The sequence below is a fragment of the Peromyscus maniculatus genome, chromosome 11 (genome assembly GCF_049852395.1).
Source record: "Peromyscus maniculatus bairdii isolate BWxNUB_F1_BW_parent chromosome 11, HU_Pman_BW_mat_3.1, whole genome shotgun sequence".
Taxonomy (NCBI): Eukaryota; Metazoa; Chordata; class Mammalia; order Rodentia; family Cricetidae; genus Peromyscus; species Peromyscus maniculatus.
Window position 1 is genome coordinate 40,400,636 of NC_134862.1, and position 23,746 is coordinate 40,424,381.

A 23,746-nucleotide genomic window follows, 5' to 3' on the forward strand; every position below is an offset into this window, starting at 1 on the left:
TATTAAGGGGTTAATGATAGTCAAAATACTTTGACTCTGGATCTGTAACTTTTCAATCCTCCATAATTAAATAAAATTCTAACCAATTAGCTTTATAAAATGTTCATCATAATTTTTTTTTATTGTTTGCTTTGTTTTGTTTCTGGGACCAAGAGTTCACAAGACCTACCAGCTGATTCTTTTCCATGAAAGAGCCCAGGAAATACACAATTCATAAAAGCTCAAAGAAATGAGCTAATGACTTGGTTGCTCACCATAGCTGAACGGTAAAAACCTATTACTAAATACACCACACTTTGGTCATAGCACATAGAGAAACCAAGCTGGAATTAACCTGGAAGCGTCTTCTCTGCTAGCTAACTTTGATGATGTAACTGTGCAGGCTGCTGGGGGAGAAAAATTATCAGTGAACTTACCCAGCAGTGGACCCTGAATGCCACACAATATTCACTTGCCAGGCAAGGTGTGCCCACTGATACAGCAGTGGCATGGCCCTATGGGAATAACCAACCACGTTGTGTTTGGATTTAAGGATGATTCCACAGGAAGTATTTCACACTGTTACCGTCAACCTAGTCAAAATCTCATGGTTGGGTGGGACTAGAGAGGTATCTCAGCAGTTAAGAGCTTGCAGAGAATTCAGATTTGATTCCCAGTGCCTACAAGCAACTCTCAACCTTCTATAACTCTACGACTTCTTTAACAGTTCTGGGGTATCTGACTCCCCCTTCTGGTCTCCATGGCCACCAAGTATGCACATTGTGGGGGGGGGGTTGAAAGAAAATGGCCCCCAAAGAGGGTGGCGTTATTAAGAGGTGTGGGCTTGTTGGAGGACGTGTGACACTGTGGGGGAAGGCTTTGAGGTCTCTTTTGCTCACGCTCCTCTCAGTGTGACAGTCAGTTGACTTCCTGTTGCCTGCAAGATCTAGCGCTCTCAGCTCCAGTATCACATCTGCCTGCCTGCTGCCCTGCTCCCCTTCATCATGATAATGTACTGAACCTCTGAAACTGTAAGTGAGCCACCCCAATTCATGTTTTCTTCATAAGAGTTGCCGTGGTCACGGTGTCTCTTCACAGCAATAAAAACCCTAACTAAGACACACACAGTGCACAGACATACATGCAACACTCATACCCCCCACACCCGAAGTTCATGGTTGGGTAGGTCAGAGGCCCTCTAGGGGGATCCTATCACTGTTTTATTTTTCTAAACATACATGTTGCCTACCCCTTTCTGAAGATGGAATAGGGCAGCTCTCAGTCTTACTTAGGGAAGCTTCTTTTTGCAGTCAGCAGTAGTTAAATCAGAGACTCGTGATTGGTCCAAGTGCTAAGAATAAGTGACTAAGAATAAGTGATCCTCTCAAATGAAGCATCTATATCAACCTTCACAAACACAAAGAGCATCACAGAAGAGAATGTCAGAACAAGAAAATGGAAGGAGCGCGGTGAAATGCTCTCTTCTGGACATGACCATGGCTACTGTGCTCATCAACTCCTAGCAACTGTGGTCACCCGTGCAAGACCTGCACCAAATCAAGCCAGTCAAGACGACAGCAGGGGAAGGGAGGGTATGGGCCCATGAAGTCCCAGGCCTGGCAGAAGAGCTGTTGGCAGTTGATGGCTGCTGGGGAATGGGGGTCATTTTTTTTAAAAAGAGTATAGACACTGGTAGATTATCCACATTTATGCAGGTGGCACTAACCAGTTTCAGTTGGTTATTAAAAAAACAAACAAGCAACAACAACAACAAAACAGAAGAGGAGGATATAAGAGTGGGAGGGACACATGTTAGTGAAAAGAGGATGGACTTGGGGGTGGATGTAATCAAGATACATTGTATACACTTATGCATTTGTCAAAGAAAAAATGTATAACATTTCAAAATAAGAAGAAAGGGATGAACTAGTGAGAAGGACATCAGGATTCCTATGGGGGTTAGGAAATAAAGTTTTGGCCAAGGTCCAGCTGGGTCTAGTTGTGGAATGAAGGTATGATCGGAATTGATACAGCTGTTAGCTGGATCAGTGGGTCCTAGGCTTGTGATTAAGACCTGTAGTGGAGCCAGATCAAGTCCTTGAAAGTACCCCATCTTTAGTAAATACAGACCACGATCTCATGGGAGTTCTAAAAGACCCAAAAGTAATAGCTCCCACAACGTCACCATTAAATTCTACAATTATTCCCTAAAGAAACTAGGTGAACTCTCAACACCACCACCAACTCAACCAAATAGTAGTTCCAACTCTACCACAACACCCACTTACCTTCCTCTTCCAGTTGACCGATGTCTTTTACCTCAAACAGAGCAAAAAATCATCTTTGGCTGATTTGTGCCCACCACACATTCCATACTTACATTAATGCAGATATGTATGTTAGCTTTAAAAGTTTGTGTGTTTTCAGAAAAAAAAAAAAAGAGCCAAACACCAATGAAGACACGTGATCCAGCCTTTCAGAATGCCCCTGCTGGCATTTCCTTAAAAATCTCCATTCAGGACAACTTCAAAGCTGCCAGCTGAGATGGTCCAGCCTCACAGACCACTCCAGCCAGGACTTCATTTAAGTCCTGCACTTTCCTATCCCACAGAACTGGACAACAAATGATAGAGCTAGCTCTCCCAGGATTTGACCATTATCCCAATTTTCTCATGATCCTCTAAAGATGCTGTTTCCCCCAGACAACAGGAGGTAATTTTAAGAACATGATGCCCACATTCCCAAAAGGTGAGGTGAATGGTTTTTGGTCGTTTGGGGGTTTATGGATGTTTGTCATTGTTTAGGGGGGTTAGTTGCTAGTTGTTATTGATCATAGTCAGGGAGAAAGCTAAACAAAGGAGGTTAGATTAAGAGATTTCTTTCCTCTATCCTTCTTTCTCTTCTATTTAGCATTGAAAAAAATGGAGTAGGGGATGAAAAGAAAGAAAAGGGAGTATATAGGAATGATAGGATAAAAGGGTAGATTATTGAATCTACTAAAAAGTAGTTACTAGTTTCAAATATTTTACATTGATATAGACTTTTGTATATTGATACAAATTTAAGGTTATTTTTGTTAAAACATACTGTGTATCTGTTTCTAATCTTGTTTAAGGTATTATACCTATGCAGGCCATTTAGAAATGCAATGTAAAGTTCTAGTCCTTGAGAGCTATTATTACAAACTATTTAGGATATTTAAAAAATGCAGATTAGTAGTTGTTCATCTACAACAATTGAACTTGTAGTCTCATTAGGTATGTTTTCAAGATTAAACAGATATATTTTAGATAAATAGGTGGACTTAAAACACTTCAGATATCTACAGAATATGGCATTTGAAATAATTTAATAATACAAGGCTTTTTATGACAGTAAGATACATCTGCTTCTCCCAGCACAAATCTACTTCAGAGAACATCAAAGAACCTCCATATGGAGTTTACTTTAAATGTGGCAAAGCTAGGTACTGGACAAGAAACTGTCTTTCCTGGACTACTGACAGTTTGCTGTCCAAATTGGGCAAGCAAGATACAAAGGAAGTCAATTGCTGAAATTTGCCAAGACAAGGCAGGACAGTCCTTCAAAATTCCTGCTTCACAGAAAAATCTGTCAGATATTCTTGGCCTGTAGGCCAAAGATGGATGCCCCAACATCACAGAGGAATCTTGAATGATTGTTCAGGGAGCCAGCTGTCTCTGTCATCTCTATAGTTTCAGAAGTTGCTTGTTCTGCACTTCAGGTAATATTTTGTTTTTAAGGTCTCTGATGGGGCTGAAGACTAGATAGTTATAGTCTTATAGTTTTTCTTGTTACCAAATTAAAAATAAACGAACAAAAGAAATGTAGTTCATAAAGGTTGAGAGACATAAAAGCTTAAGTTGTTTATCTAAGAAAATGTTTTCAGGTCTAAAAGGATATTTTTAGGCTGGTAATACAAGTTATGATAAAAAGTGTTTTAGATATAAAACTTTGGACTCTCCAAGATAGGATAAATAATAGAGTACTTTCTCTAAATTTGCCAAGTACAAGTGAACTGGACATTGTAAATGTAATTATTTTTTTGTTGTTGTTTGTTTGTTGTTTTTGTTTTTCGAGACAGGGTTTCTCTGTGTAGCTTTGGACCCTGTCCTGGAACTCACTCTGTAGCCCAGGCTGACCTTGAACTCACAGAGATCCACCTGCCTCTGCTTCCCGAGTGCTGGCATTAAAGACGTCCGCCACCACTACCCGGCGTAAATGTAATTCTTATCTGATAACTGTTCTTATTATATATAGTGTTACTGTGTTAGAGTTAAAGCCTTTCCTTTTTATTTAGACAAAAAGGGGAGAATGTCGTAGGATGATCTTTTTGTGTGTTGTGAAGATGTGTCTCTGCCAAAGCACCTCCTAATTGATTTAATAAAGAGCTGAACAGCCGATAGCTGGGCAGGAAAGGAAAGGCATCACTTCCAAGCAGAGATGGGAACTCTGGGAAGGAGTGAGGCATGCAGGATTTGCCAGCAAGGTGCTGAGCAAGTTGGATGAACAGTATGGAGGAGAGTCAATGAGCCATGTGGCAGAACATAGATTAATATAAACAGATTAATTTTAAGTTTTAGGAGCTAGTTAGAAATCAGCCAAAGCTAAGGTCAAGCTTTTATAATTAATAAGAAGTCTTCATGTTATTATTTAGGAGCTGGTGGTCCAAAGAATTCTGACTAGAACACACACACACACACACACACACACACACACACACACACATACACACACACTTTCATCCCCTTCCCATTCCTGCTGTATCCCTTTTTTCTCTCCAACAAGTTTCTCTCCACATCATATTCAGAAGACAATGCTTCACAGCACTCTTCTCCATTCCACCCTCTCTTCTACAGTGTTCCCTGAGCCTTGGAGGGAGTGATACAGATGTTCTGCTTAAGGATGGACTCTTAACAGTCACTCATTCTCAGTGCTTTGACCAATTATGAGTCTATATATTAACCATTGCACACTGCAGAGAAGCTTCTCTGGCTAAGGTTGAGAGCAACACTATCTTTAGGTATAAATACAAATATTTAGAAGGCAGTTTGGCAATGTGTCTATTTAGCAAGACAGCATTAATAGCTGCCTCCTCTAGGGCCTATGATCCTCTAGGGCCTATGATCCACCGCTCCCCCATACACACCATGAACTTTTGACTATATTTACAGTACCAGACATGAATTCCTAGGGAATGGGCCTCAAATGCAAGCAAACACAGTTGGTAACTCCCATAACACTTGTACCACTACTGCACCCGCAGGCACATCTTGCTTGGCAGGTCAGTATTGTAACATGCAGGGTCCACTGGAGATATGGCCATTGATGACTTTTCTCCTCTAACAGCCTGCACAAGCACCTTCTGGCATCATCAAAGCTAGCTACCAGGGAGGAAACATCCGGTTCAATTACTGCTTGTTTCCTTCATAAGTTATGATCGAAGTATGTGGTGTCTTCAGCAACAGTATTACCATCCATTTCTGTTATACAACCAAGAGCAATAGCAAATAACCTGTATTGGGGAGGGGGATATCCCTGGGGTCTCCCTGATCAAAAGTGCACTGATATTTTAGTATAATAACCTATGGCTTCTCGGAGCAGCATTGTTCACTCACACAGAACACTGCCATTTATACGCTTCCTTATCATCATGTAGTTTAATTTGTTTACAAGCAAGTAGATTTCCATATGGCTTTTTCAATCACCTCTAGTCTTGGCTAATCCTCCTTAATCCTCTTTCCATACCCTTTCTTCTCCATCTTCTACCTGTTATCCCCACTTCAACTTCTCCATCCCCACTGTGCCTCCCCTCTGTTTTCATAACACATGGAGGACACCTTTTTTAACAAAGATGGTAGAACAGATAGAAATCCTAGGCTTAGCGCAGAGATGAGCTAGTTTGGTCAAGCTGAAAAGGAACCATAAGCATCCTACAAGAAGAGGCCTTGAGGGCAATGGCAGAGAAAGTCCTTTCACGGGATCAAGCTCTAGATAGAGTGGCCAGTTACCTAATTTTCATGAAACAAAAGACAGCTTAATAAGAGCTAAAGAGATTGCTCAGCGGTCAAGAATACTCGCTGATTTGGAGAGGACTGAGTTTAGTTCTAGGCTATTCCACCAGGTGGCTCGCAACTGACTGTAACTCCAGTTCCAGAGGATCTGATGTCCTGCTCCGGCCCCTGCTTCATATGAAGAGATGCACAGAAGCCTACATGCATAAAGGAGTGGGAGATGGGGTAGAGAGGCATGCGGGTGTACAGAGAGTGGGCTAAATGTGCGCAGGTCAATGCTCACCGTATAGAACCCACATAGAAAGACACACCGAGCTCCCAAGTGGACACAGTGGCTTGGCCGTGTAACCTCAGCCATCTTAAGATATTAGCAACTCGGCGCTGGCACCTGGGGATAGCACCCTCTGGTGGTGTCTGTTTGTGGCCCTAACTAACAGCACAGCTCTTTACTAAGTCAGCAACTGTTATCTGTCTGTTTGTCAGTACTGAGAATGGAACCCAGTGCCCTAGTGCACGTTGGGGTTAGGTAAGTGCTTGAACACCCAGTTGTAAGCCCGGTCCTATGGTATCCCAGCAACAGAGCTGAACATCAAATCGCCGGTATAGCTCCATTCCCCCAGGAAAGCCATCAGCTTCCTTAGTAGCAGATCAACTACTTAGAGCTCCTTTTGGTTCATAGGGCAAAATCTATGATCTTAACCAAATTATCCCAACCAGTATGAACATCCTTCTCACTTCCCCGATTCCAGTCCCTCCGGAAAGAGGGCAGTAAGAGCTGTGGATTGTTTCTTACAGCGACCCACACCAAACTTTCTGGTGTGAACTACAGAGGAAGTTTTCAAGTAGCTTGCTTCCACTCCTGAAGGGTTCTCCCGGGATCCTTTGTTCCACCTCTGTGGGCAAACTCTACAGGAACTCAAAAGTCTCTCAACATTCTCCTAACTGCCTTTAGCATGCCGCCTGGGTTTCGGCATTGAGCATTGCTGGATCACAAGCCCTACTATCAGCTAAACGATGGTTGCAGTTGTAAAAAAAATCTGCCAAATGCCATTATAAAATGATTACTTGCGCTATTCAAACAGCTTTCTCCGTTGTTATTTGGAGTGGTGACAAAGTCTCAGAGTTCAACTTCCTTTGTGGATTTCTGAGAGTGATCAGGACGTGTACTGCTGGGGTGTTTTTTCCAATCCTTGATCTGCTGACATGAAGGGAAAGCGTATCTTTCCAGCAGATAACAGAGGCAGGGGAAAGGGCTTCAAAGCACCAGGTATAAGGAGTAGGGAAGAGCTCTGGGGAATCTGCCCAAAGCGCCCTCCATTCTTTGCTCTCCGATGTGGGGTTCAGAGCCGAGCTTACTGTTTGCTATTCGTAGTTTTGTGAACATGTTCGGTAAATGAGGCCATTTGCTAAAACTGGGGCTGGGAGCTTGGGGGATGCAGGGACAGGTAGGAAGGGGCTAATGATGTATAGCCACAAGATTATTTAACCTGATTCTGAACTCAGGGGGATCCCAGTATATGACACAGCAAAAGCTTATGTAAAAGAACCAGTCCAGACTTTGTTCTGGGCAAGGAAATCCAGTTACGCCCTCATCCAAGTAGGAGCCAGTACAACAGGAGGCAGTACAAAGTTTTCTCTCCATAAAATTTCAGAAGCAGAGTGTCGTGGCTCTGAGTCTGTGCTTTGAAAAGTAGCCCAGTGTGATGGAACCATCTGTGCCTTCAGTGGCTTCAAAGTCTTCAAACGGTTGGGAAGTCGATTAAATTCTGAAGGCACACCTTAATATGCATTATTTATAAAGTGAAAGACTTTAACATATGAATTTTAATTCAGTATCATCCTAAAACACTTTAATTTTAGTCTTTCAAATACCAAAATGAGAGGGGTAAAGGAAGGAAGGAGGGGGAGAAGGAAAGAATGGAGGGGGAAATTCATGGACAGATGAAAACTTGCAAAGGATTTTGTTGTTGTTGTTTTAGCATTTGGTTAATGTAAGACACCTGCTTCCTCTTGCTATAAACTAAGATAAGGATATCATCAATGGCTAACGTTTCCTGGGAATTTATTGCAACTTTTTTTGCATTTATTTTACATGCTACCTTTATGGAACGAGAGCTGTTATTTCTTGATTAACATAGGAAAGCGAGGTTTCCTAAACATTAGGAAAACGAGGTTTAAAGAGAATAAATAATCTGGCCCATATTACTTTCCCACAAAAACCTGAAGTGAAGGGAAGCCTGGCTTCAAAGTCTATGTGATCCAACACAGTGTGATATTATTTCCCAAGGAGCAGAGAAGGGGAAGCCAGGCCTTCCTTAGCCACCTCTCTACCACCTGCATGAGGATTATTAGTTCTGGGGATCAGTCTCTGAGGGCAGGGCCATACGCAGTTAATTCTTCATATTGTACACTTCTAAGAGGATGCCTCTCACAGTGCTGGTGCATTCTAACTTATTCAAGAGGCTATTGGTGGGGATGAAGACCAGGAGCTCTGGAATAGGAACCCAGTGGAAACCTATGCTGGCCAAGTCCTGGCATAGCAGTAGACATGACTCTCACAGTCACCAGTACACATGCACACACTCGAATACACACACACACACACACACAGAGAGAGAGAGAGAGAGAGAGAGAGAGAGAGAGAGAGAGAGAGAGAGAGAGAGAGAGAGAGAGAGAGAATGTCCTAGTCATACTCCAAGAATCCCCCTTCTACTTCAATGTCTTCACACCTGGGGAAGCATTGGATAATATCCACAACCGCCCCTGGTGGTTCATGTTGTGTAACAAAGCACCAACTGAATTCATTCTAAGGAAGAAGGGTCTGGCCCAACCTTGATCTGGCCCAAGGTTGTCATTATCTATGAGGGATCCTGGAAAGGGTCCTTAACCACCAGCTATAGCATCCTTCCTCCTCTGAGCACAGTTGTTTTGAGTGCTTGGGTTGTATCAGTTCAAGACTAAAGAGGGGTAGGAACACTGTATCTTTTGCAAAGAGAAGAGCCTCTATAGACAGTTTCCCAAGGGGAATTCCGGTGGTGCTTTTCAAGGGCAACATCTACTCAGGCCCCTGTTGCCCGTGTTCTCTTTCTGTGAAGACCATCTCATTAGTTTATTGTTCTTTGTTCAGGACACGAGTCGATGAGCAGCAGAGCATGAATTTAAATGGAAGGCCACTGAACCAAACCGCTCAAATGCCTTCTTCACAGAAGCTGATGTGTCCAGGTCAGCAGTGGGGCAGCAGTTGGTGGCCAGCTTTCGGGGGAATTCCTTTCCTGAACCCTGAAATCCCCTTCTCCCCGGCTCAGCCATTGCATCACTGGTTCTGGAGGTTCCTAAGGGGGCTTCTGAGATGGGGCACCCTAAAAGTCTGGGATCTCCAACAGAGTATAAGAGAAGGGAAGCTAGGGACCAATGTGCTTCCCTGAAGTTACTGTCACCAGCCCTGGAGAAGGTTCCAAAGTGACAGTGAGGCCAAGAGGCCAGAACTGACTTTCATCAGTAAAACTCAAGAGAAGGGACCCTGATACAACTGGTCCGAGGTGAGTAGCCGGGCTCCCCCTTTTGCCCCAATCTTCCAGCTCCAGCTCCCACTACTATCAACACATCACCCTGCCTTCTCCGTCTCCAGATCTAGAGAAAGTAACCGGCAGACACCGAAACACGAGCCTCTCCTTGGATAAAAGAAAAAGTCCAAGTCGATTTTGTTCCGGACTAAGATGGACCAAGACGCCCCAGCTAAGCCCAGAGAACAAAAGGTAACATGGCTTTCTCTTGGAGGTCTGGGTCTCACTCTCAGTAGTAGTTTGCAGCAGCAAATGTGACTCTAGGGCCTACCTCAGAGCAGACAGGCTCTTCCCAGAGGCCAGAGAAGACTTTAGGAGTTCAGGCCCCAGCATTTCCTTTCTGTACCCTCTTCTCAGCCCCAGCAAAGTATGCTGAGTCTGAAACCCGGGGAAGGACAGAAGCAGCACACATTAGATGCAGAACACATAGATGCCCAGGCAAGGCTCTTCTTTTGTAGTGGACGAGAAGCAGCTGGGTCAACACAGCAGCCTCCAGCCAAGCCAAGCCTGGTGATGCTGTCCTCTTCTCTCTGCACATGCCAGATCACCCCACAGAATGGGGATGAAGGTGGACGAGAAGTGGGATTCAGGGAGGGGTAAGGGGGAGCTAAGGGAAGCCACACACCAGCCTGTAATGAAAATGAGGTGGCTGTGGTTCCCGGCAGGACTTGGGGGGCACAGGACTCTAAACTCTAAATGTGGTGCAGGGTAACAAAGGCCTGGGAGTCCCAGTGTCCTGCAGAAAGGATTCCTGAAGGTCATTGGCAGGGAGGGTGACTGGAGACATTCCATGGAACGATATCCTTCCAGCCCCCAATCAAGACTGATAAGTAGCTAGGGACATTTTATTTTATCACACACAATGCTTCCTCATTGCCCCACGGAGGCAGCTTTGCTCCTGAAGCTGAGATACTGCCACACCATTGGGCTCCAGAAGAGCAGGGCCGCCTGGTGATGTTGGCCTTTACGTGAACTGTATTAGGACTTGGCACTTTGGAAACGGTAGCCTGGGGAAGTCAGAGTACCGAGCACGCAGGGAACCTGGATTTGGTGAATATTAATCAAACTAGGGACTAGGTGCAGCCACACCCTGGGAGAGCCTGGAGAGGAGGGGGTAAGGCAGGCGAAGGGAGGGGATTGCCCTTGACAGTGCCCAAGGGAGCGGTGGAGGGAGCTGGAAGATGGGAGAAACCTGGATCTTTTCAAACAAGCAACTCTGGGGCCCTAGACAGTAGGGCAGCCCAAGGCTCTAGAAGACATGGCTGAGTAGAGCCAAGCCAGGGCACAAGCGGCTGCTGGCAGCCTACTCTAGAGTCTTTAGGTTTTCCCGTCTTCCTTTCTTGTCCCTCCTCCTCTTTCCTATGCCCCCTTTACTCTTCCTTTCTCCTACTTTCTCTCTGTCCCCTTCTATTCCTTTTTCTCCTCCTTGGATGCGTTCCCGCACAACTGGGTATAGTTGAGAGTCAAGAGGGTTCCTTGCCTGTGTGCCTTAAAGTTGGCACACTGATCATTTTTAAGACTGGTAAAGTATACGTTCACATTAAAAAAACAAAACAAAACAATGGCACCTGTGGGTCCAGAGAACCGCAGCCAGGCACCCTGAAAATCCTCAGAGAACACAGACGATGTGTATGAGGTACAATCTCAGTCTTTCTGATCCCTGAGAAGTGACCCTTATGGGGTTCCCTGACGGAGCACGGGACTCCTGATCCCCATAGCTGCCCACGGGGCTCACACAGTGCTCCATCTGGTTTTGGAGTCTAAAAGTAAAAGGATGTGACACAAGGCTCTGCTTTCAGTGAGTTCCCAAGGCCAGCGGAAGAATGCAGAACCGAAGGTCAGATGGACACAAGGAGGGACCGAGAGAGCTTTCTAGAGACTATGGAGAAGAAACAGAATGGCGCCCTAGTGCCAGCAGGGTGAAAGTTTAGTGTTAACTCAGTCGCTCACGAACAGTGAGACACAAGGCTCCCCCTGAAGAAATAACTCCCCACGGCAAGGAGAAAGGATGAAAAGAGAAAGCAGAGGGATATCCTGCATCCCAGGAATGTGGTACCGCCCCACCCCCCACCCCCCAACACACAGTGTCCATCAGTGGCTCAAAACCGCCATATTTTCACGGAGAAGAGCCAGATCCCTGAGAATGCCCTTTCCAAGCATCACAAACTGTGCTCTAGCTTTAAATGGGAGCTTTCCACCCTGCACTACTCTGTAGAGTCCCACTTGCCCAGACAGGCAGTTCTCTGGCCCCGCCTTTCAAGTAGAGCACTCAACTGCTGGAGCAACGTGAGATTCCACAGCCGCAGTGCCTAGGACCCCCTGCCACTCACTCTAGCTTCTCATATGTCTCCCCCGGGCCTCTTGTCTTTGGTTGCAGGTCTCCCACCAGAGAACAAGGTGGAAAATACTCCTCCTCATACTCTGCCTGCTCCATGGTGAGTCCACCAACACAGCCCAGAGTCAGGCTTCAGAGACTGCTGGAGACCTGGGAATGGAATTCAGACCAACCAGGCAGATCTATCGCCTTCTCCCCTGGGATCCAACACGATTGTGCTGTGGATATGGGCTCGGGGGAATGAAGGCCACGAGAGTTCACCGGAGACTGCATATGCCCGGCTCATTATATCTAGAATAGCCTTTGTTTAGACAACCCCCAACACACACACACACACACACACACACACACACACACACACACACACACCCCTCTCTTCCATTTAAGTGGATGGCTTGAGAATTAGCTGTTTACAAGGTGTTCCAAGGTTCCAAGGTATGCAAAACACAAATGTTACAGGCTTCATTTCCCTTCATTTTACAAACACTTAAGTGCCAGGCCCAGCATTAGCAATATAAAAATGGAAACCATAGCCTACATGTAAAGAAGTCAGTATACAAAGAAATTATACGCCGGGCGGTGGTGGTGCACGCCTTTAATCCCAGCACTCGGGAGGCAGAGGCAGGCGGATCTCTGTGAGTTCGAGGCCAGCCTGGTCTCCAAAGCGAGTTCCAGGAAAGGCGCAAAGCTACACAGAGAAACCCTGTCTCGAAAAAAAAAAACCAAAAAAAAAAAAAAAAAAAAAAAAGAAATTATACGATGAAAAATTTAAATGCATTTAGTCATTTGTTTAATGGTAGTCATTAAGAGTTTAGTGTGGGCCAGGAGCTGAGGACAACTGGATGATAGATAGAATCCAGTCCTAACAGTATTTGCAGCCTCGTGTGCTGAGGCAGACCAGGAACAGACCAGGCAAGAGGGTAAAAATGATTCTTTCCCCTTGCAGTGCTGTGTAACTTTTATTATGATGGTAATGGTGAGCCACGGAAGAATGTGGGGGGGGGGGCGTTACTTAGACTCTAACCCAGAGAGGTGTCTTACAAATCGTTATTGAATTCATTAATGTGTGAAAATATTATGATAACACTAAAAATGGATTAACCATGTTTGGCTCGTCAACAAATCAGAGTAAAGCAAGAGTCAATGCTGTCCCGTGTGTGATGTAGAACTTCTAATCTCTGGCTGCCCCTCAGGAAGGCATGAGACCTCTCTGTTCACATAGAGGTAACAGTCCTCTTCATGTCTCGTGTATTCTAAACTTGATTGTTCTAAGGATTCCATTAAATATTTTGGTCAGTACTTTAATCCTCATCCAGGGACACGTCCCTGCATCCTCACAGGGACTGTGAATGTTAAGGTGTGTAGTCTCTGGCTGCCCCCAACCTCTGCTCTGCCACGTAATACCCAGCAGGATCAGAGCCAGCAGGAGCAGTGTGAGGACTTGCTCTCTTAGTCCACCGGATGTGGGGCAGAAATTAGAGTTGACATCACACTTATTTCCTGAGAATGGCTTTGTAGGCATTTGGTGCCCCCTGATGGCTTGGCTTCTCCCTTTGCCCAGGTTCGTCCATGACCCCTCCACACAGACGACCCCATTCCAGAGGACTACAGGTTGGCTCTCCCCCTTCCAGGACCCATCTCTGCACTATGGAAGCACACACGGCTTCCACACCCCCTTGCTGCTGGAGGAACTCCCTGACAGGTACAGCCCCGCCTCTCCCTCTGTCTGACCAAAAAGAGCTCCTTTGTTAAACCAAGTCCTGTCCCAGTGTAAGGTCTGTCTCAACTGCAAGCATCACTGGCACCCGTACCCCTGACCCCAGTGGAAGTCATAGTAACCCCCTACTCTCAGTAATGATAGAGATGAGTGAGACTCCGGGTCCCCCACATCCACCAAGAAGCAGAGAACAGCAACAGGGTCTCCAGGTGCATTAATCCTAAATGCCAGCTCGTTCTCTAATTCTCACAGTTGACTAACACAAAATTCAAACCTTTAATTATTACAGAAGCCAAGAGCTACCGGTTAGTAGCTCATCACTTGAGATGCTGGTTCTTAATTCTGGTATTCATGAAAAGCTATGTGCATGGCAAGAGTCAATCAAAGATTCTCAATCAGCAAAGCTAGACTGTCCCATCCTCCTGACTAATGATACAGTGATCCTTTTAAATGTGGCAGCTCTAGGACACAAGAATTCCTAGAATCTAGGGTGTGTACATTATAATAATAATATTTTAATGGTGACTAATATTCTCGCTTTTTAATTTTAAAATGTAATAGGAGTAACCTTTATCATGAGTGGTGTGGTTTGGGTTATGTTGTTTAAATAAGCCTTCAGTGGTATTGCTACTATCAAAGCATTTATGATTGCTGCTGTCCTGTAATTAGACCTTAGACATAAGAGACAAGCCACTAACAAGTACTCAGAAGGCAGCTGAGTTTATGCTCTGCTGTCACTATCTTAAAATTCTTTTGTGGCTATTGTTGGTTTGTTTTTGTCTTCTTGGCCTAATTTTTTAGTTTTATTTATATTAGTACATATGAATTATATATAACAATGGACTTCATTATGATACTTCATGTATGTATGTGTGTTTTGATCATATTCACCCCACTATCCTCTCTTGCCCAACTTCCATCCTAGCAGATCCCTGTCCTCTTTCTAAGCAGTCACCTTCAACTTTCGTGTGTGTGTGTGTGTGTGTGTGTGTGTGTGTGTGTGTGTGTGTGTGTGAATTACTTTAATTAGGGTTGCTTACAGAAGCATGGATAAAGAGTTGTCTACAGAGATATGGTCAGCTTGCCAGTGTCTACACCAACAACCATTAACTACCCATAGATCCTCAGAGAAGGGTCCCTCAGGAGCACCCCCCAGCAGGCATTAACTCCCTTTAAGTCCTCATGGAGGGGTGGGGCCTCTTGAGCCCCTCTCATGTCCTTACTAGAATATTGGCAGACCAGATCTTGTGTCAGTCTTGCGAAGGCAATCACAGTGACTGTGAATTCACGGGTCTGTGTTCATCAGGAAGACTGACTTATAGTTTTCTTTTTTGTTATGTCTCTGTCTGGTTTTGATATCAAGATAATACTGGTTTTGTAGAGAGAATTTAATGGTGTCCCTTTCTTTCCTGTACCATGAAATAGTTTGGGAAGTATTGGTGTTAATTCTCTGAAGGTCTGGGAGAATCTACCTGTGAATCCATCGGGGCCAGGAAAAATGTTTATCCCTTCTTCATTCTCACTGCTTATTACAGATAGATTGGATTGTTTATCTCCTTTTGGTTTAGTTTTTGATAGGTCATATACATCCATATTCATTCACTTCTTTTGGATTCCAGTTCAGTGGAATATGTTTTTAAGGTGTGTACTAATAACTTATTGCATTTCATTAGTATTTGTTAACACTTCCCTTTCATTTCTAAATGTTGATTTGGTCTCCTCTTTCTTTTCATTAGTTTGACTAAGAGTTGGTCAATCTTGTTTATCTTCTCAAAGAACCAACTCTCTGTTTATAAAATCTTATTATTATAATGAAAATTTTGTTACAATGAAAATTTTTTTTAATTTCTATTGCACTAATTTCTGTCATGATCTTAATTATTTCTTCCTATCTACTGATTTTGGGTTTGGTTTGTTTTTATTTTTCTAAAAACCTAAGGTATATTGAGGTGCCAGTGGTTTTTCCATGTATATAAATTGTCCTCTTAGAACTGCTTTCATTGTATCCCACAAGTGTTGCTATGTTGTATCTTCATTTTAATTCTAAGATCTTTTTAATTTTCTTATTGATTTCTTCTCTGATCCATTCATTATTCAGTGGTATGCTAGTTAATTTCCAAGAGTTTGTGTTTATTTTGTAGTTTCTTTAGCTATTGAATTTTAATTTTATTCTATTGTATCCATATAGAAAACAACGAATTTTTCCAGTTTTCCTATATGTATTAAGATTTGTTTTGTGTTCTAACATATGACCCACTAGGCTACTGGGAAGAAAGTCTATCTGCTAGGTTCAGATGGAATGTCCCATAGCTATCTGCCAGATCCACTGACCCATTTGATCTATGTGCCATCTTACTCAGATGCTTTGTTTTTGTTAGGGTGACTGTCTATTGTGTGGGGTATTAATGTCACCCACTCTGGCTGTATTAGGATTAATCTATGCCTTTGTATCTAGTATATCTGGGCGTCCCTGTGTTCTGTGCAGTTCAGAATTGAAATGTCCTCTTGAGGATTGCTCCCTCAATCATTGGGAAATGGCCTCTGAATCTATTTTGATGATATTAGGGGGAAAAATGACACTTGCTTGTTTCAAAGATGAATTCACTTAGAACACCTCTTCCCGTGGTGTTGCCCTAAAATAGCATTAATCCGTCTTTTATGGGAAATCGAGAAGTGTGCACTAATTCCTGGCAAATTTTGTTGATTTTGTTGCATTTGGTGCTTTCTTATTCCTGTCTTGCTTAACTGTTATCATTCAAGAAGTTGATTCTTTCCTGTGGCCCCGTGGATATATTTGGCTTTCTCTCCAATCTGAGGGATTTCTTCAAGTATTTTCTGTTAAGCTGAGTTAATAGTCATGAATTCCTTTAGCATATTTTAATAGTGGAAAGTTTTTATTTCTCCTTCAATGACAGGTGACTTTGATGGGGATCACAGTCTGTGTTGGCAGTAGATACCTTTTAAGACTTGAAATATATTATTACAAGCTCTCCTGGCTTTTAAAGTTCCTATGGAGAAATCTGTTATTCTGACAGGCCTGCCTTTGTATGTGACTAGAGGCTTCTTGGGCATTTTCAATGTATTTTCTTTGTTCCGTATACTTAGTAGTTGAATTATAATATGACAGGAGGAATTCTTTTCCAGTCTCATCTGTTTGGTGTTCTAAATGTCTCCTAGATCTGGATTGGCGTCCCTTTCAAATTTTTTTGAAAAATTCAAAGGTTCTCGGGCACCTAGTCAACTTCTTTGGCTCTGTTAAGCATCCAGTTCTTGTTCATTCAGCTGTTGCTGTAGAGTCGGGGGTGGGTGGGTGGGAAAATCACTTCTCTGGTGGTTTCCACAGCCTTTGCCCAGGTAGCACAGTTAATCCAGGTGCTGATGCCCAGATGAGTCTGTTTGCATCCCTGTGAGCCAGGTGGGTATTGCTCTTTTTTTGAGACAAGTCTCACTATGTAGCTTGGGCTGGCACTAAACTCAAAACCCTTCCTGCCTCTGCCTCTTGATGAGATTGCAGCATGTGTTATCATACTCAACCTCTTCTTGAAACATGGTAATTTGAACAAGGAGTCTTGTACTTTCCCCCTGTACCAGGATCCACAAGTTCTTTAATTGTTCCCGGTAAGAGAATACTGGTCAGAAGTTTCATGGGTTCAGAAGCCATAAAGACACACAGCAAACCAGGTACTCATATCCCAAGTTGAATGTTTGGCGGCCTTTCTGTGGGAAGAAAATGATGAAACTGGTCTCAACAATAGACCAACAGGCAGCCATCTTGGCTTCTCAGGGAGGGCAAAGAACTCTAGAAGGACTGAAGAGCTTGGTGTAAGAATTGTTTTGGATAGAGAGGGGCCATTTCATCTTGCTCTAAGCCATGTGAGAGAAGGAATGTCTAGAGAGTGACCAAATAAAATTGTCATTATCCTCCAGGTTTCTTAAGACAAAATGTGCTTCCTTTGACCTAGTTTAGGGTCCTCTCGAAGAGAGACATCTACAGGAGACTGTGGCCACAAAAAGAGGTGCAAATAGCCACAAGTCACAGGGCTGTTGCTGGCAGCCATAAAAGGCCAGCAAAATAAGAAGCCATTCTTGCAAGGGGGAAACTAGAGACAGGAGCCACCAAAAAGACAGCTGGAAGGCAAATAAAGAAGAGATGACTTTGGACATTAGCCAGGCATGGAAAGATTGTCTTATGCACCCCACCCCCTTCTCTGTGCCAGTCCTGGAAGGTCCCCAGGCCTCAGCTCTGAGTAGCCGAAGAAAGCAAAGCGAGAGACCCAACCTGTACATCTCCTCCTTGGCAGTCTCAGAGCCTAGCGAGAACAGAGAGAAAGCCTTCAGCTAGATGAGACACTCCGCTTCAGTCTGTTATCACATGGGGCTGGATGTATAATTTCAGGCTAGACTAGACAGTGTGTGCCTGAAGAGACAATGAAATCTACCGTACACAGATTATGCCCGGTATCTCATTAAGGAGCAGAGAGTTCAGAGATAGTGTAAAAAAGTCAGTGAAAGAATAAACTTTGAGCCGGGTGGTGGTGGCAGCGGCGGCGCACGCCTTTAATCCCAGCACTTGGGAGGCAGAGCCAGGTAGATCTCTGTGAGTTGGAGGCCAGCCTGGTCTACAAAGTGAGATCCAGGACAGGCACCAAAATTACACAGAGAAACCCTGTCTCAAAACTCTCTCTCTCTCTCTCTCTCTCTCTCTCTCTCTCTCTCTCTCTCTCTCTCTCTCTCTCTCTCTCACACACACACACACACACACACTTTGTTTCTGTTTCCACCTTATCAAATTAAATTCTTCCTGCACACTGCCTTATATATACCCCAGTTCAGCTCAGCATTGCCAAAGCAGGTATACCCATAACACTTCTTGCCTGTGCTCTTGTACCAGCTGTGGGCTGTGGATGCTCAGTGCTCTGTTCCAGAGAGAAGTGGCTAGTGTGGGAGAGTGTCAGCCATTGACCTGGAAGATGCACAAGCCAAACGGAGCAGAACGTGCTTCTCTTCAGAGGAAAACACACCAATCAATATATATGGGGATATGCTATTTCAGCAATTCGCGTTACAATTATGTCCACACTAGCAGCACTTCTCCTTTACATGCTGTGTAAACCAGAGCGCTCTGCCTGGAGTTGCCTCCTCCTCCTTCTCACAAGCGTGTGGATGGAGTTTAGTGAGATGAATGCAGGCTCTGGACAGACTTGCACGAGCACAGCAAATCCATAAGTGTTCGCTAAGCACTGGGTCAGAGTCTCTCAGAGGAGGCCTTGAATTCAGCTCCCTTCCGTACTTTGGCCAAGGCCTACGTCCTCAGCGGCAAAGCTCTTCGGTTCTACATGCCACCTTCCCAGTGTGTTTTCTGACAAGCAGAGTTCATGACTGACTCCCTAACAGTGGTTGCATGCACTATTCCCTTCCCTTTGACAATTTTCTCTGCCTGCAGGTGCAAATGCATTGAGAGGCCCAAGGCTGGTGTCTGGGGAGGCTGGAGGAGCTGTCACCATCCATTGCCATTATGCCCCCTCCTCGGTCAACAGGCACCAAAGAAAATACTGGTGCCGCCTGGGGCCTCCGTTGTGGATCTGCTCCACCATCGTGTCCACCAACCACTACACTCACCGTGACTACAGAGGGCGTGTGGCTCTCACTGACTTGCCACAGAGCAGTTTGTTCACGGTGAAGCTGTCCCGACTGTCACTGAATGACACGGGACTTTATCGCTGTGGCATCGGAGACCGAAATGACATGCTGTTCTTCAGGATGAATCTGATTGTGTCTGCAGGTATGAGCTGATTGATGGCTGATAGGCCAATTTTTTGTAAAGCCAAAGTTCAGAAGAAATGGGTACAAGAGATGGCTCAGAAGCCCAAGAAAGCCTTGAGCCTTTCTCAATAAATAATAGGGGAATGGGAGGAAGGCTCTGAGAGGTATGCTTTCAGTTTAGATAGAAGTTATCCTTAAGAAGGTAGATACTAGGGAAGAGTGCCCAATGGAGTATATATAAGGTCACCCACCTGGTTCTTTCTATCCTGAATGTTGCAGAATGAATGTTTGAAATGAGGTCCAAAGATGCTGTGACTTCTCTGATTCCAGAAAACTTGGTGTTCAGACATGCAGAGATGAGGTAGCACTGGTGATGCCTGCATGAAAGGACAGAAGGTCTGGGGCTAGGCTTCCCTAGAGGAGCACCTAGCTGAGTCCCTCAAAGACATCTGACAGCTCCAAGGCTCTGTTCCAAAGGCTGGATCCAGATTCAGGCATAGAAGTCTAAAGTGGTGTGTGTGTGTGTGTGTGTGTGTGTGTGTGTGTGTGTGTGTGTGTGTATTGGTGAAATTATTAAGGCCACTCCACGTAGTTAAAAGGGAGGTTTATTTTGTGGCGTAACTTACAAGTGAATGGATAGTTTACAGAGTCTGGAAAGGCGTGGCAGTCTGGCGGTGTTCTCTGGAGAACTCTGCTCGGTCTACCTCTAGTGCCCAGGGTCCAGGAGCCAAGAGAGCCCATGCATCTAGATCTCGGGTCTTCAGGGTCCTCCCTTGGCCCCGTCTTGTAGGGGTGACAATTACCAAAGCCTCAATGGGGGTTGGAACTTCCAGATCAAAGCTGGAATGGCTACCCACTATGTGTGTGTGTGTGGGGGGGGGGTCTGGGTCTGGGTCTGGGTCTGTGTGTTTGTGTGTGCACAGATGCACACTCCCTAAAGGCTGCTCTGCAGAACACCCAGTCAGAATTGATCTTTCTGGTGAACATATAAATCCCCTTGAATGATGCAGTTCACCTGCCTGCTGCAATTGGAGGCTGATTTACTCCTTTGTTGAATAGTCGCCCAGGCTCCTAGCTGCCTGGATAGGAGTATGCAGGCCTGAGGGAAGGAAATAGGAATGTAAAATGTGAATGTTTGCAAAACCATAGAAGAGCATTGAGATCCTCACCTTCTAATTTTGTCTGACATATTGGCAGAAGATTGCATCTCTTAGTGAGGTGCATCCTACTTAACAAGCATTTTGATCAAATGGTCCTTTGCTGAATCCAGTAGTTAGTCTAGATAGCCTTCCTGCATAGCCTCTCTCTGGGTGTGTCCACACAGGTCCTTCCAACACCACCTATGTAGCATCTCCAGCTTCTGGTGAGCTCATCACAGCATCTCCTGGGATAACATCTACAGCAGCCAACAGATGGACCCCGGGAGCCACTCCAATTCCAGAAGGCCAAGGGTCAGAATGGGACAGAATAGCTCCAACTACAGCCAACAGACAGACCCCAGAAGTCACCCCAATTCCAGAAGGCCAAGGGTCAGAATGGAACAGAACAACTCGAACTACAGCCAACAGATGGACCCCAGGAGTTACCCCAATTCCAGAAGGCCAAGGGTCAGAATGGGACAGAACAGCTCCAACTACAGCCAACAGACAGACCCCAGGAGGCTCCCCAATTCCAGATGGCCAAGGGTCAGAATGGGACAGAACAGCTCCAACTACAGCCAACAGATGGACCCCAGGAGTCACCCCGATTCTACAAGGTCAAGGGTCAGAATGGGACAGAACAGCTACAGCTACAGCCAATAGATGGACCCCGGAAGTCACCCCAATTCCAGAAGGCCAAGGGTCAGAATGGAACAGAACAGCTCCAACTACAGCCAATAGATGGACCCCAGAAGTCACCCTGATTCTAGAAGCGCAAGGCTCACAGTGGGACAGAACAGCTCTAACTTCAAGAATAAGGAGAACTACAGCTTCACCCAATGGGAGACAAACCCCAAGAACAGCCAGGACGACGGTTCCGAGGACACGCAGCAGAGAAGAGGGCTCTATCAAGACAGCAGTCCCCACTCCAGAGAGCCCAGCTTCAAAATCAAGAAGCATGTTCAGCACAACACCGGGTGTTAGGCTATGGGGTACCAGAAACTCAGAAACTCAAACAACTAGTGCTAGCACCAGTGAGGGCTGGGGGAAGGGTCCGACTCCAGAGGCTGATGGGCCTCAGGAGGAAACAGAGATCAGCGTGTCTCCAGGAGCACTCAGGAAGACCACAGGAACCACCGGGCCATCAGTCCTGATCTCAGAGCATGTGACCTGGGAAGCTCTCCATGAAGCAAGAGAGGATTCTAAGCAACAAGCACAGTACTCTGTGGAAGAGTCATCCCCCGCTCCAAGTGCATGGATGTTGAATACTACGCATGTGCCATTGCCATCTGGAAACACTGATGGGAATCTAGAAAACACTGATGGAGAAAATAGCCCCCCAACACCAAGCCAGCTTTCATCAGGAGGCCCTAGGTGGGCCCCTGGCCAAGGGTCATCCATGAAGAGGTAAGCGTTGGGCCCCTCCTCTGACCTGGAGCCCCAAGTCTGCCTTGTTTCCTGGCCAGCCCTTCCTTCTGTGGCCCTCTCTCCCTTTGTATCTACAAATCATAAAGGAAGGAATGGGACACATAAGCCCCAGCTGCCATCCATCTCCACACTTCAGTGCCCACACTGTGATAACGCTATCTGGATGCTTTCTGGTGGTCCGCAAGCAAAAACCTAAATGATGTGATGAAATAAATCTTTAGGCTGAAGCCCTTGGAACTCTCTATTTCATGAGAGGACCAGAACTCCAGAGAAGGGAAGTAACTTGCTGAAGACCCACAGAAAAGTTGTGACAGGGCCGAATGCCAAGGCCAACCTCCCGGCTCTCACTCACCCTCTTTCTCAGTATGGCACGTGGTGGCCCGTGCATGAGAGGGTGGAGGGAAGCCTAGGACTGAGGAGCTGAAGAAAGCAGATCTGCTGGGAGCCAGTTACAGGGACAAGGGTGGCCTGGGACTCCGCTCGTCCACCTGTGAAATGAGAGGGGGGGGGTACCAGTCTTGATCGTCATCTAGCTCCGACCTCCCTGGTCCGTGCTCTCCTCGCCCTGACCATGACTCCTCCCACCTTCAGTGCTCTTACAGGAGGAGAAAGCAACTCTTGGATCCTGACTCCAGTCTCCACTGTGCTGGCCCTGGTTCTGCTTGCGGCTCTGGTCCTACTGAAAAGGAGACCCTGGAGAGAGAGGGCCTGTGAGTTGAGCCTAAGTAACCCCAAAGCTGGGGAGAGGAGTGGTCCTTTCCACCTGATACCCTCAGGGCTGGGTCCCGTTAGAGTGAGTGTCCAGAGTAGAAAAGGTAAATTCTACTCTGAACCATTGAACTATGCTTCGTTGTGGCTTTTTAAAATTCCCTCTACCCTTGTGCCTCAGAGGCGTTCCTGGGCTTAAGGAGATCACTGCGGGATGACAAGAACGATTAACCATAGGTATGGAGCCACACTGGCAAACTTTCTGCACAGTTCTCATTGTAATGTTCCAGGGATGCAGACTCCTAATGTAAGTGCTCCACGTGAGTGCTGCAGGGTATGTGGTCTTGGTGAAAAGAGGTTGACACTTTCCGGGAGGCAGCAGGAGAAGCTGAGATTCCCAGGGACAGGGATCAAATCATCTGGACCAATTGTCACTATTCTAATGGGCCCAGCTACCAGACTTCTGTCTTAGAAATTCCCAGAAACTTGGCTCTCGTTCTTAGGAAGGCAAATCTGTATGTCTGCCCCAGAATACTCACAGCCTTCTCTGTGTCTCTACAGCTCAGGAGGCAGAAAGGCCACCAAGGATCACTCTAATTCAGATGACACATTTCCTACCAGACAAGCTCCCTGCTGTGGGAAAGAACTTGCAGCAAGGTGACCTTCCTTCTGTCCAAGCCAGCCTGACTGTCCTGGAGAAGGACCCAGGACCCTGAGCATGCAAAGATAAACAGCTCAGTCACCATGGGAGGACCAAGACCAAATATCTCCACGGCTTCTTCATCCCCTTCTCACCTTCACCCGCATGAAGACTAGCTTTACTGAGCTCAGCCTCTATCTGGGGACACGGGGGTCAGGCACTCTCCACAGCCAAAGGTACAATGATTCAAAGAAGGCTTCCAGAAAGGGCTTGTGATCTGGTTGTTTTCAACTGCCTAGTCTGGTGCCCCTTACAAGCTTTTTTTCTGAGAGAGAGAGAGAGAGAGAGAAAGAGAGAGAGAGAGAGAGAGAGAGAGAGAGAGAGAGAAAGAGAGAGAGAGAGAGATATGAGAGATGTTAGAAGATAGATAGATAAGTAGATA

General features: G+C 45.5%; 1 protein-coding gene across 1 annotated transcript; it reads left to right on the forward strand.

The window, feature by feature from the left end:
* Positions 1 to 9,590: 9,590 nt before the first annotated feature.
* On the forward strand, positions 9,591 to 23,683 carry Fcamr (Fc alpha and mu receptor). The gene is made up of 8 exons (XM_076547331.1): positions 9,591 to 9,766; positions 11,952 to 12,009; positions 13,471 to 13,611; positions 19,070 to 19,408; positions 20,714 to 20,872; positions 21,341 to 21,935; positions 22,548 to 22,666; positions 23,226 to 23,683. The coding sequence occupies exons 1-8, from the start codon at positions 9,728 to 9,730 to the stop codon at positions 23,378 to 23,380; spliced, it is 1,605 nt and encodes a 534-aa protein (XP_076403446.1). The 5' UTR covers positions 9,591 to 9,727; the 3' UTR covers positions 23,381 to 23,683.
* Positions 23,684 to 23,746: the final 63 nt, after the last annotated feature.